At 44.3% G+C, this 13927-nt stretch overlaps 1 protein-coding gene across 4 annotated transcripts in view; it reads left to right on the top strand.

The window, feature by feature from the left end:
• ANKRD44 (ankyrin repeat domain 44) overlaps positions 1–13927 on the top strand; it is a 712165-nt gene that overhangs the window by 354077 nt on the left and 344161 nt on the right. For all 4 annotated transcript variants that reach the window (XM_086955419.1, XM_086955418.1, XM_086955417.1 and 1 more), the window contains exon 8: positions 12782–12994. In XM_086955419.1, the coding sequence (XP_086811545.1) occupies positions 12782–12994 (213 nt within the window). The remainder of the gene's footprint in view (positions 1–12781; positions 12995–13927) is intronic.

The raw sequence follows: 13927 nt of genomic DNA, 5'->3' as shown, positions 1-13927 counted from the left end.
TAACTAACTTCGATATTACTTACATCGATATTTAAAAATTCGATATTACTTACCTTAGGGTCGATATTCTGTCCAACGATATTCTTGACATCGATATTCTTGACATCGATATTCTGTACCTTCAATATTTCCAACTCAATATTTCTGTAGGTCGTCAATTAGGAATCGATATTTAGACTGTGTACCCTCGTACGGTCATTAACAGAGTTGGTAAGCTTTTTGGAATTGTAGCTTTACTTTATTTCGATTCAAAGTAGAATATCCACTTTTTACAATTACATGCGCATTTAATGGGTGCTATTAGATCAAAGGTCTGCGCCTCTCTAGGTCGTGTGTCTAATATTGTCAATACAGTTTTACATCCTGTGTTGGCGATTGTTCACTATGATTCCCAGCTGTCTTTGAAGTGCGACGATTATGGGCGGTCAACTATGTTCGCACAACGGTGTTCCATTTGTAGGGAACAACGGGCTGCTCTCGACAGGAGTTAAAACGCCATTTCCCATCTATCCCGCATCTCCCAAGATACTACGGGAGCTGACATCACACGCTGGAGTTTGTAGACGTGGACGACTGTAGTTGGAAAAGTGCTTTAGGTAATTCGGCATTCACGTTCTAGTGTGATTCATTCCGGGACCGGAACTTTGTTTTAATCCTCTGGAACCTAGGATTGAAGGGCTTAATTTGCACTTTTGTTGCTCTTGCTGGCAGATTGAGTCACTATCAAAACACATGATGTGGAGTACATAAAGGGTCCCGGCCACTCAAGCCTTGCTCAGGTAAGCTTTGCACCAGCTTTGTAATTAGTACCTACCCTGCGATAGCTATCTCCAATCATTCATATGGGCCACATTTATTGGCAGGCCAGTCCGGACCTGAGCCCAACTACTTTTTTGTTCTGGAGGAGATATACTCAAGACATCTCACTGTAAGTTTCCCGTTTTGAACCTAATGACATGACTTGAGAGTAACATGACTTGAGGGGTATGTAAGATTGTCTCTTGTTCCATATTTGTGTTTTGCAGAGACTTAGTACTGTTTCGACATTGCCATCGCAGATTTGTGCTGCAGTTTGAATAAGGTAGGCGGCCCTTTCACCGTTTGTTGCTTCCTTTTCGATTAGTGGTGGTTGTAACCTTCTAAATAAGTTTTGTTGTTTTCTTTCCTTTTTAGAACTACTTGGTCCTGATGAGAACCCGTTAACCTATAGGGTTCGAAATGCGTCAACCTTCTTGTGTTTTTGTATTGTCAAATCAACCAGTTCTTGTGTAGGTTGTCCACTAGGTGCACTGGAAATAAGGGCTTCATTAAGTAACTGAGGTAGTTTTGATTTAGTCTTGCACTGGAATGAGACTCTTTATGAATTGCTTGGTTGTTTGACCTTGGTTGTATAAGTTTATCTCCCCCCGGGTCTGTGGCCACTAAAAACCTTTTAGTATTGTGAAATCGGGCCCGGCCTGGTGTGGTGTACGTAGGGTGTGTGTGTTTGGTTCAAATGTCTGATGATTTTGTATGTTGGTATGATTGAAGAGTTGCATTGAGTGCATGCTTGCGTCTCCGTGATGTTTTGAGTAGTATCAAGTGTATTGTTTGTATATATTGTTGTATATATTTATGATGTACATATATAAAATGCGAGTTGAAAACAAATGAAAAAAGCGTTTTGCCAAATAAAAAGATTGGTGGCACTTTAAATAGTGTGGACCTACATGTTTAATTTCTTGGGTCTAGGGATCAAATAAGTCTAGGAATCGTGCTCAGTATTGGCATTTGTTCTGTTTTGTTGTTATAGTGACTCAGCCTTACTAAGTAGAGTCAAGGCCCTTTGGTGTTTCTTGGATACTACTCTGGGACATTTCCTGTAAACCGGTAAGTAAAATCGTTTCGGTTAAATAGTACAATTTTAAAGAATTTCTTTAGGTTTTTAAACTCCACACTTCCAAACTTTTCCAAGAAAAACAGTCAATGTTATCCTATTGAAGAAAACAGTGGTTTGAGTTGAGGTTCAGGGGGTAGACACGGGGGTCCCCCAGGATCAGGGATACGCACTCGTTACACACTCAGCGGCCGGGTGAAGAGTGCTGAGGCCCAATCTTATCCAATGGGGGATAAGGGCCTCTGGTTGGTGGCTGTTGACGAGCAAGTCACAAGGTTATGGGAGCCAAGCTCCTGCTGTTAGGGTCAGCGCAAAGGGGGATCTGGTTTAGCACACAAAGTGCAGCAGCGCAGGGGCGGCTGGGTGCAGGGTGCTGTTTTGGCATCGGGTGCCCTGTTGTTTTCAATGGGGATTTTCGGTTTTGGTTTTCAGCTGCAGGCTCGGTCCAAGAAGACCTTCGGGAGGAATCAACAGCTGGGCAGGTAAGTTAAAGGGCTTGTGGACGTAGGTGCACCTCTGGTTATTTTCTCCAAGGCGCAGGGCGGCTGGATGCAGGGGTGTCTTTTGAGGTCGGATTTCACCTTAACGGGCAACTCGCGCTTGGGGGGGGCTCCGTCCAGAGGCTGCAGGCAACGTCGGGGAGTCCCGAGGGCGTCAACCCATGGTGGACTTGGACTCTGGAGCACTGGGGGACCTTGCTGGGACCGGTGGACGACTCTAACTCGGGCTGTAGTTGACGGGTGCAATGGTGGTTCCAGGCGTCTGGTTTCTTTTTCCTCAGCAGGCCACAAAGTCTTTCTTTGGCGATTCTTCTGAACACAGCTGCTGTACACAGGAGATCCGGTATTTGTTGAAGACAGTCAGTCCTCTCAGGGGGTCTGGAGGTCTCTGGCTGCAGGACAAGACGATTGATGGCGCAGGATCTCTGGAAACTGCAGACGGGTCGGTAGGGCTAGGACCAAGTCAGTTGTTTTCTGCAGTCTCCTCTGCTGGGCATCTTCTTTCATCCTTTTTCTTCTTAGGTTGCAGGAATATGCCTTCTTGGTTCAGGGCTGCCCCCTAAATACTGTTTTTAGGGGTCTTGAGGTCAGTACCCTGGGTGTGCTCACCCCACGTGGGAGAGTGAGCACAATCCCTAATCCTGATTGGGTTGTGCCTGCCATCTGCAAGATGGTGGTCACTGAAGAATGGCCTTTACCTGGCATCCCCCACCTGAGGGGTGGAGTTGGCTGAGGTAAGCACACCTTCCGGGCTGGCTAGTTGTACCCGTCTGTCTTCCTGCCAAAAAGGATGAAAGTCCGGAAGGGGGCCTGCTCCTGATAGCAGGAGAGGCTGGGGGTCGCATTACAAAGGCTGCCAGGCCTTTGATGCTCCCCTTCCACAGTTGGCTCCTCCTGGCCTGGGGGAGGTGTAAACTCCTCTGCCCAGGAAAGGCTTTGTTTCTGGGCTCAGGGAGCGAAGGCTCCCACCCTAGGGGTCCAGAAACATTTCTCGTGGTGGCAGGCTGGTGTGTACCAGTCAGGGAACCCACCAGAGGCTGGTCGTTTTTCAGGGGGCATCTCTAAGATGCCCTCTGTGTGCATTTTTTTTAATTAAATCCCACACTGGAACCAGTGTGGGTTTAATGTGCTGAGAAGTTTGATACCAAACTTCTCAGTTTTCAGTGTAGCCATTATGGTGCTGTGGAGTTCATAATGACAAGCTCCCAGCACCATATACTCCTAATGGCAGCACTGCACTTACACTGCCTAAGAATGGATTTAGACACTGTAGGGGTATAGGGTTCATGCACCTGTACCCTCACCACTGATATAGGGCACCCAGCTAGAGAGGTGACTGATCTATGCAAGGACAGTGGGTTATAGGCATGGCATGCAGGGATGTGTGCCATGTCGACTCTTCACTTTGTTTTACACCAAAACACGCAGCGTGCAAAGGCAGTGTGTGTGTTTGTGTAAAGGCGCAGGGCCTCTAAGGGTGATACAAAAAGTGCTGCAGCCCTTAAGGGTCTTCCCTGGTCACAGTGCTCTGCGTACCTGTGGTACCATTTACCAGGGCCTGACCTGTGGCCAGAGATGCCAATTGGGTTAGTTTTGGGGAAAGAGCACAGGCACTGGGACCCTGATAGGCAGGAACCCAGGGCACATCACGTCAAAGTGCATCAGTAGTCTGGCAAAAAGTGGGGGGTTACTGCAACAGAAACCCACTTTCCTACACTCGGAGATCAGGGTCCCCGGGGTCCTTATGGCTCGGGGGCACTTGTCCTCAATATGTGCCTCTGAGTCAATGGGCTTTCTTCAGGACCTTGAATACAAGGCTCGGGGACTCCACATGGGTGAATGGCAGGACGACTTCCCTTGACTAATGTGTGACTACAGGGATCGCCCTCCCTCGAGGCTTTATGGAGCTAAACACAATTGACGTTAAGTATAATACAAAAGAAAAAATCCAGAATGGTCTGTATTAGTGTTCATGCTTTCTTTTGTATGGGTGAAAATGTCTCACCACTAAGAGACTGGAAAGTTGGTAATACCAACCAGAGAAAAGTAGGGATCAGATTTGTCTTGGTCCTGAACAAAGCCCGTTGACCCTTAGTGGCGCATAGAGAGGGTGAAACATGTCGACCCCAATTTGATATTTTGCGCCATTCTCCCCAGTTACATTAGTCTATTTTTGACCTTGCCAAAGGACCTCAGATTGAAAACATAGACTAGGGGATCCTGCATGCAATTGTAACTGATTGTGTCTCTTAAAAAGTGCTTGCTAACAAAGTGCGTTGAGCCAACCCACTCACACTAGGTGCAGCCGGCGAGGATCCGATGATGAAGCATGTCACGGGTGGTACCTGTGGGTGAGGATCTTATTTAAAAAATTAAGAGATCCAGATCTTCCTAACCACCTCCTCTAGCAGGTAGAGTATAGACAGACCCCCAGGAAATCGGGATTTTTCGATATGCAAAACAAAACCACAAAATCAGCACTTTTGTAAAAGTCCTGTGATTTTTACAAAAGAACCTGCGAAAACTAAGGAAACTGTAATTAAAAAAAAAAAAGAGAATTAGGTTTCTCATCCTTTTATTAGCTTTGTGCTGTCACAAAGCTAATAAGAAGAAGGTGAGCAACATGACAGCTTGCGACAGAGCAGAGGTGTTAAATTCCTCTCTCGCCTGCCCTGCTCCCCGTGTATACCTCTCTAGGCCCCCTCCCTCTCCACTGCCCTTTATCTCTGTCAAACAGTGTTACCTAAAGCCACTAGTTTATCCTCACATGGTTAGAGGTAATAAGCATATTAAACTGTCCAAACAGGTCTTATTGTTTATCTTTATACAGGCTTTCTGGTGGGTAACGGAGTCAATGGGATGACATGGCCACATAATAAAGAATTTAGTTTTTTGCACTTATATATAGCGCAAACTGGGTTCAAGGCCTCTAATGAGTACCAGTTACATTACACAAGGGAAGATTCATATGAGTGTTTTTTCAGGCATGGAGTGTTTCAGTGATTTGCTGAGAATCACAGGAAGTTGAGGCGATGCCAGCACTTGTGCTGGTTCCCAAATCCCATCGTCTGAATCTCTTGCAACAAGCAGAGTTACTAGGAGAATAGAAGTAGGCCACCACAGCAAGCTATTATCTGGACGCATCTTGGCCACAGTTACAGTTTACTTCCAGGTGGGGCCATTTTTGTGACAGGCATGTAATATGCCTGCTGCCAAACTACAGGGTTTAGGTCTGTAAATTTTCCATTTTTATTGCCATAAAATTTGCCCTCCCAAGCCGCAAAATCTTCGTGGAGGGGTCTGCATAGAGGATAGATACGATTAACACTCCAAGATTGTTTAGACTGTACTATATTTGGGAGGCTTAGGGCACCCTGCCCTTCATAGCTTTTCACTCCCTCTAAGTGTGATCCATTTTCCTTGCAGGCATTAGGGGCCTTGCTGCATCATGGCTGCAACTGATCTTTTCCCTTTTATCCAGTCTCCTAGTCTCTGCTGTGTTCTTGCATTGTGCTCATGGGTAGAACAACACTGCTGCAGTCCCTCACTCTGGCCACCAGCTACATGGGAACTCTTTATTTCCTACTACCCTCTAATTTGCTCTACAATTCACATTCAATCATGACAGAGGAAGGACAAATTGCTGGAGGTTGTTCTGTAAAGTCAGACTTCTAATTGTCACATCATTCTGATAATGCACATGAGGTGGGGCCAAACATCCTGTTATCAAAAGGACTGTTTCCAAGATTGTGCATCCTGAGGATCAGGTGCCATAGGATGACTATTAGGAGGCAAGACTAGAAAATTACTCCAAACTTGCAGCTAGCATTCCTTTACAAAGATACCATTTCTACACTAGGCAGCAAAAGGAAGGTGAAACCAGTGGTCGAAGTGGGGAAAAAAAAGTAGGGGAACTGTGGGTGGAGAATCAGGGGCGGGAATAACCGAAGATTGAATCAGTGGGTGGAGTCAGGGGTGTGGCTAGAAATAACAAACCATATCAATTTTTAGTACGTTTAACATTTCACTGACCAGTTACAGCTTATAACGTTATTTAATTAAAACAATAGATAAACATGTTTATTTGAGGTTTAATTCAGGAAAAAGCAAACACTCGTAGGGAATACAGGTTTATGTAAAGGTGTGAAATATAAGCAGGAACAACATGTTACCTAAATGCTCTTACTCTCATTGTTCAGAAATCCATGATTATTTTTTGTCTCAAACATTGAGGTCATGAATACAGGGCTCCTCCTGTACACATGTGTTAAGCAGGGCTTAGAAGAGAAAGGGACTCTTCAGGAGAATCTAGACTCACAGAAACCCACAATGGCTCCTTCATATTCATGTCAGCCAGCCAGCTACTCAAACATAATGTAGCAAAAAGAACAACTGGTGGACAGAATGCAAAACAATGTCATACATTCACCCCAGTACAGAGATCAGGGCCTAAATCCATTGTTTCTTTTCTCACCATGCCATTCCAGTTTGCAGCCATCCATATGCAAATCAGTCTTGATCCTGCACCCAATGGGAAAAGTCCAGCCCGAACTGCCAGGCCAGGTCCTCCCTGGACTGGAAACAAGCATCCTAGGACTGGGTTCGGGCTTTCAGCCCTCATCAGCCAGGATAGCTTGATTCCAGTGGCATGGAGAGCACGGGACTCATGTCTGAGCATACCTGTCCCACTCGGGGTGACAAATGCAAAAAGAACAATTGATGGACAGAATGCAGGACAATGTCATACATTCACCCCAGTAAAGAGATCTAGGCCTAAATCCATAGTTTTTTTGCTCACCATGCCATTCCAGTTTGGAACCAGCCATATGCAAATCAGTCTTGATCCTGCGCCCAATGGGAACAGTCCAGCCCGAACTGCCAGGCTATATTAATTCAAGTGTCCTTTCATTCGGGAAGTGAACACAAAGCAGTACCCACTGAACTATGCACATAACATATTGCTCTTTGATATGCCTGGTACATGTTCTTTGCAGCAGACATATTACCCCTCTGCGCTACCTTAGATGAGTAAAAAAGCCACTAGACAAAACATGCTCCCATCTCTCTCCAGCAGGTACACTGATCACCAAAGTTATCTTGGCACTTGTATTGTTGACCGAAACCTGCTGAATATACAAATAGCTTTGCAGTGTTTTTAAAACTCCTGCACTTGTACAAAACCGGTCCCCCCCAAACTAAACTGGCCCCCTACCCTTCCAGTCGCCCTGGGAAACGCCTGCTCCTGCCCTTTCACTGCTCCTGTCCAGTCAGTACACCTGCTCATGCTCGATCAACTCTCCTGCTTCATCGATTCTCCTGCCCCCTCACTTCTCCTGGCTCATCACTTCTCCTGCCCCGTTCACTGCTCCTGCCCCGTTCACTGCTCCTGCCCCGTTCACTGCTCCTGCCCCGTTCACTGCTCCTGCCCCGTTCACTGCTCCTGCCCCGTTCACTGCTCCTGCCCCGTTCACTGCTCCTGCCCCGTTCATTGCTCCTGCCCCGTTCACTGCTCCTGCCCCGTTCACTGCTTCTGCCCCGTTCACCGCTCCTGCCCGGTTACCACTCCTGCTCATGCCTAATCACCGCTCCTGCCCCATTACTTCTACTGCTTTGTCACTTCTCCTTCCCCGTCGACTCTCCTGCCCCATCGCCTCTCCTGCCCATTGCCTGTCCTGCCCATCACCTTTCTTGCCCATCACCTCTCCTGCCCATCACCTCTCCTGTCCATCACCTCTCCTACCTGTCATGTCACCTGCCTCTCATGTCGCATGCCCGTCACTTCTTGTGCCCGGTCACCTCTCCTGCCCTGTTGCCTCTCCTTCCACATCACTTCTCCTGCCCTGTCACCTCTCCTGCCCCATCACTTCTCCTGCCCCATCACTTCTCCTGCCCCGTCACTGCTCTTGCATGAAAGTCCTACATTGACAATCCTTGGTAAGTTGCACTACTACTGCTGAAAAGGCTAATGGAGGTACCAAAGGGTGAGGTGGACTGGCCTCAAGGGTCTTCTGACCTCAATGTGACCTCAATGACAGAGTCATTGCCGCTCTAGGGAATGCTTCTTCGTATACCTGCCCGCAAGACTGGAGGTGAACTTCAGTATGGATCGTGGTGGACAGGTCTGCAAGGTTAAGCATACTTGCCACTGCAAGGGTCCACCTGCTGGTGCTAAGACACCGAGGGTTTCTAAGGTTTATCAGGGCTTTCTAAGGTGTATCATGGGAATGTGCTCTTTCAAGAGTGTGGGCTGGTGGACTGGTCATGAAGGCTGAACCTGGTTCTCCAGTTCAAAATTCTGCAGCTCTGGTGAGAGTGCCACATCCTCTCCCCTACTGAACAACATACTGCCCCCTGTGAGAAACTAGCACTACCTTCAGCTACAACTTAATTGTGCTGCGACTCAATTCAAATTATGCACTGGACAAGAGTAATATGCTGCCTGAAAAAAAAGTTATAACATCCTGGAAAACGCAAACACTCATAGGGAATGCAAGGATAAGTAAAGCATGTGAAAGGTAAGCAGAAACAACATGGTTACCTGAACGCTTTTAAACTCATTATTCAGTCATCAGTGAGTGTTTGTGCCTGAAAAGTTCAGGACATGACTACAAGACCCGGAAGGGTCCTATTTCATTGTCCATTGCTTTTAGTCTTACAAAACCTAAGCAGTTTGCTTTACAAAGACCACATCCCTGAACACACAGCAGCGGTACACATTTTATAATCTAAAATAATTAAAACAGTTGAAAAAGATCACATTAAACGATTCCCACTCCACCCATCAACCAGGTATTGCCGCCCCTCTAGGAATAGTGCCCTTCCCCACCCTGGGAAAACAATGTTGTTCAAAGAAAGACGAGAAATGGAAAGTAGTCCATCACTGGCAAACTCTGTAAAGTGGCACTAATGTGCGTGGGTGTAATTAACACCAATGTGGCCTGTCTGTGACGAGTTTTTATTGCTTTGATACGTTATTTCATTATTTTTCGTAGTTTTATACTTTTTTCTCTTCGTTCTGAGATTGTCCTTCGGAGTAGAAAGAGGTCAGAAAATAATGACATTTCTATCCTCAGTGTTTAGTTCTTTTTTTTTAACCATTTGACAGGGGAAAAAAATAAAGGAAAGGATGGGCAAGAGGTGGTAAGTGCGGTCTCTTAAAAAAAGCACGTGAGGAGTAGGGAGACAGAAAGAGAGGGAGGAATAAAGAGAGAAAGAGGAGGAGGGCCGCTGCCAGAGGCAGAGCAGGAGAAACGGACACTTCTCTGTGCAGTAAGGAAAAGAGACAGTTTTTTTTCCTTCTCTGCCTGTCTCAGAATGGCCTCACTGCAGCATGCATAGGGTTTGGGAGAGGACTTCCGATCACTTTTATTAATTACACACAGGATTTCACTAGGGGAGTGCAGCAGAGGGTGGATTATGGCAACATTTTTGGCGAGATTATTGGTAATAATTATATTCAGAGGTAGTAGATGTCTTGTGCTTTTGTCTCATCGTTTATACAGCCTTTTTTTGATTCATTACAGTGGCCCTGAAGAAGAACTTATAAGGGTTTGAAATGCAATGGACTTTTCACTGTGCTGACTCGAAGGAATGTTAAAAGCACGTATCCATGTTTAAGCTCATTTTGGCGACATATGATATTTGAAAATGCGTAATAAACATTCCAGTACCATCAGGCTGTGTCCAGAGTGATTTAATAAGATGGAATAAATTGGATTACTTTACTGGATTACAATGGATTACTATGGATTGAGAAAAATATGGTTTACTTCGGAGGAAAGTCTCCCTATTTCAGCAGTGCAGCAGCAGGGGGCACTAATGGTGCCCTTGTCGGAAGGATCTTTTAGATATGCTGTGAAAAGGGGCGGTCACTACGCTGGTATGCACGCATTCATTTGCAGTTACAGCTAACATTGAATTATTATAAAAGGGAAGGTGTGCACTTACTATCCTACTTTCTTGCTTGACTCTGAAAAAACGTAAATTATTCAAGCACCATTTGGAGTACTTGGGTCACTCCATTTCAGCACAAGATTTATTACCAATTGGCCAGCAATAAAGATGTTGTCATTCACAGGGTTGTGTGAATACTGCAGATTTGTGGAAATGTTTCCACTCATGTGGAACCGTTATGCGACCTACTAAGAAAATGTGAAAGTTTTGTGTGTGGACAAGATTAGCAAGAAGCCATCAAGCGTGTAAAGAATAAGATTATCACAGCCCCAGTTTTAAACTATGTTGTCTTGAAAAACAGCACCATTTTAGTGGATGGCATCTCATATGACTGAGAAGCTGTTTTGCCCAAAAAACATGGGAGTTAAGAATGGGTAGTAGCCAGAACTTTTCTCTTGTGTGTTTGAATGGTCAATCGTTTCCACCACCTGCTCTGTGGAAAGAGGTTTCAGGTTGTAGACTGATCATAAAACCATTGCCTACATTTTGGCTCCAGGTCATGGCTTCAAGTTTACTGCATGATTGCCACACTCTGCTCTAAAATGCACGGATACTGTTTCGAAGCTCATTATGCCCCTGAAAGGAACGATCAACCTGCAACCTTGTATTTCACATGCCATATCCGAATAGAGGTGAACAGGGCAAGGGGGATGAGAAATGGGTGTGGTGGCAAATTTGAGTGAGTGATGTCTCCACCTTCCAAATTGGTTACATAGATGAGGAACTGGTGAAAGAGGATGATTTAAGGATGATAAGTTGGTTTTGGTGTAGAAATATGTGCCCCGCTTAGATCTCGAAGTGGCCTTATCCATTTGTTACCCAAGTGAGTTCAGAATTAAGTGTAGTTATTGGATTTGTCTTTCATAACAATGTATGTGTTCCTCCCAAGGGTATTTGCTTAAATATTCTTTCTTCTTGCCACAAGGGCAACATGGGGATTTGAGCCCTCAAAGATTTTTGTAGGATGCATTTCTGGTGGCCCAGAATGTACATTGCTGCGGATTGTTCTATTATAGAGAGTCAGGCTTGGGTGTCCAGTGATAACAATTTAAAGGCCTTATATACGCCTATACAGCCAGTCCACTCTTCTGAATTTGCATGGGAAATATTGGAGGTTGATATTGCAGGATCCTTTCACAAACTTCACTCTCATGTACAGGATGCTCAAGTTCTCATCAATTTTCTGTCTAAATAGCCAGAGGTAAAGGTTGGTGAGAGAGCAACCACTTCTAAGTTTTAGAATTCTACAGGGAAGTTGAATCAAGGAGGTCTTTCCTGAGATGATTATTACAGAAAATGGGGTGCATTACTGATTTCCTCGGTCTTCATGGTGATTTCCTCAGTCTTCATGGTAAGTCCCTTACAGCCCACAGTAGAGGGGGAAGGTTGGACAATTTAATTTTTATCTTAAGGACACTGTACACCTAGCCTGCCAAGACCACATCATTTTTCTGTAGCCACCCTCAAGAGGTTGTGGGATTACATAATATTTCCCAGTAGTGCCACAGGTCCTAGCCCATTCTTCTTATTGAGAGGGAGACACCTCTTCTCTGAAGTATCTTCATGGTGGCCCAAGCAAATCCCACGTTTCCAAACCTAAGCTACTTGAGGTCAGGAGGCATGTAGAGCTTCAACAAAATCGCACTAAGGAATGCTTTGATGATGCCAACAGAGTCAAATCTCCACATTTGCTGTGGGTGACAACATTTTTATCAAGATTCATAAACAAGGTCAGATAGAAAAAGGAATTAATAAACTCAATGAGAAGTGTTGTCACCCAATATGGGAAGTGTTGGAATGTTAAAAGAATTTCCATATGCATACAAGAGTGTGAGAATGAGTATGAATGTAATGGGAATTTTCCTATTAACCCAGTACCTAGTTTTCTGATTAATCCTTTTCCCATCGAGGAAAGATTAGCCGACCACCATCAAGGGTGCCTTTTAATACCTCTGACTTTGAGAATGATTATGTGTAATGCTTCTATTGTTGGAAGAGTGAAAAGGTGTTAAAGGATCAGAACTCCATCTTGGAGAATCATTGAGGTATATGTTTTTATTGTTGTCCTGTTAGGTAGGGACATGTGTAATATTCTATTGCCCTGTCTTCCCTTAGTTCCCTCTCCTCATTACCGTCCTCCCTTGGGTTGTGCTCTTAGAACATCACAAATGTTCTAATTGTTTGGAAGTTCACTGCTGCTTTTCATGATGAGGTTTCTTATGTATTGGGTCTCATTTATTAACGTTAACCAATCATGTTTATTTACTATGCCTTTTAGCCTTTGCTGTAACACCACGTTTGGTTTAGTCCTTGTAAACAGTTTTGTATCTTTGGATAAAAACATGATTGAAATGTGTTGCCCTTGGGAATTGGTGAAGTGTCCTGTTTTGCTGATCAAGATGAGGATTGCCTAGCATCTTACTAACATGTTCCACCATCTTGTCTCTTTCAGATAGATGAAGCTAACATCTATGGTAATTCTGCGCTCCACATTGGCTGTTACAATGGGCAGGATGCAGTGGTGAATGAGCTGATTGACTATGGTGCTAATGTGAATCAGTCTAACAACAAAGGTTTCACTCCTCTGCATTTTGCTGCTGCCTCAACTCACGGCGCTCTGTGTCTGGAGCTCTTAGTAAACAACGGGGCAGATGTTAATCTGCAGGTAGATATCCATTTGTTATGTCGAGGCTCCTTCGCAGTGTTTGTTGTACATGGGCGATTTGTTTTGATAGTGGATGTCTCCTACTTGTTTAACATCATTTAAATCTCTTTATAGGATATGAACGCCTAAATTCAGTTGTTTGGAAGAACCTCATTTTCTGTTTAATATTTCTTGTAATTTGCTCTCCCCCGAAGCCAAACATTTATGGTCTTAAATTACGCTCTATGCTCATTTTTACACCTCCTTTGTAAATAGTGAGATATTTCTTTTTGTAATTCTCTAAATGTATTTACAATTATGTGGTAGCTTTTAAACCACATTTCTGAATTTGTTTAGAAATAGGGAATTTATTGAAAGACATATTTAAAATGAAATGTAAACATGTAGTCTATATTACATAATGCAATGGAGCTAGAGAGTTTTCACTTTGAAAGGGAAGTCCGAAAAAGGATGCTGTGACTCGTTTACAAGGGACTCTGGAGACTTCTGCTTCTGTTAACCTCGTCTTGAAAACATTGTTTTTCACACATGTAAGCTTGCTAGGGTGAAACTGATTTCAACCGAGGTATTTATGAGAGTATGAATTAGGTTGTATGTGCCTCTCTTGTAACGATATTAAAATGGAAAAGTGTAGGTTTTGCATTTTTTTTATATTGAACAGTAACGGAGCCTTCTCACATTCCTCCTACTATGCTGACTGAACAAACAGAATATTATGATGGTGGTTAGTATGAGGCTTGCTCCTGAAATGACTACGGTGTATGTGTTTTTTCTTGATGTGCCGTTTGTTGTGACACCCGTGAGGGAAACATAGTCTTTGGTGTACTGACGACTGATGCAATCGTCTTACCCTATTGCCTGAGATCCAATTTACATTTTACCATGAATATCAGCACTGCATAAAAAGTCTGATCCAAGATTTGAAAATGTGCG

Source organism: Lissotriton vulgaris, chromosome 2_1 (genome assembly GCF_964263255.1).
Source record: "Lissotriton vulgaris chromosome 2_1, aLisVul1.2, whole genome shotgun sequence".
In the NCBI taxonomy this organism is placed as follows: Eukaryota; Metazoa; Chordata; class Amphibia; order Caudata; family Salamandridae; genus Lissotriton; species Lissotriton vulgaris.
The sequence above is the reverse complement of the archived record's forward strand: the minus strand, read 5'-3'. Positions and strand labels throughout refer to the sequence as shown.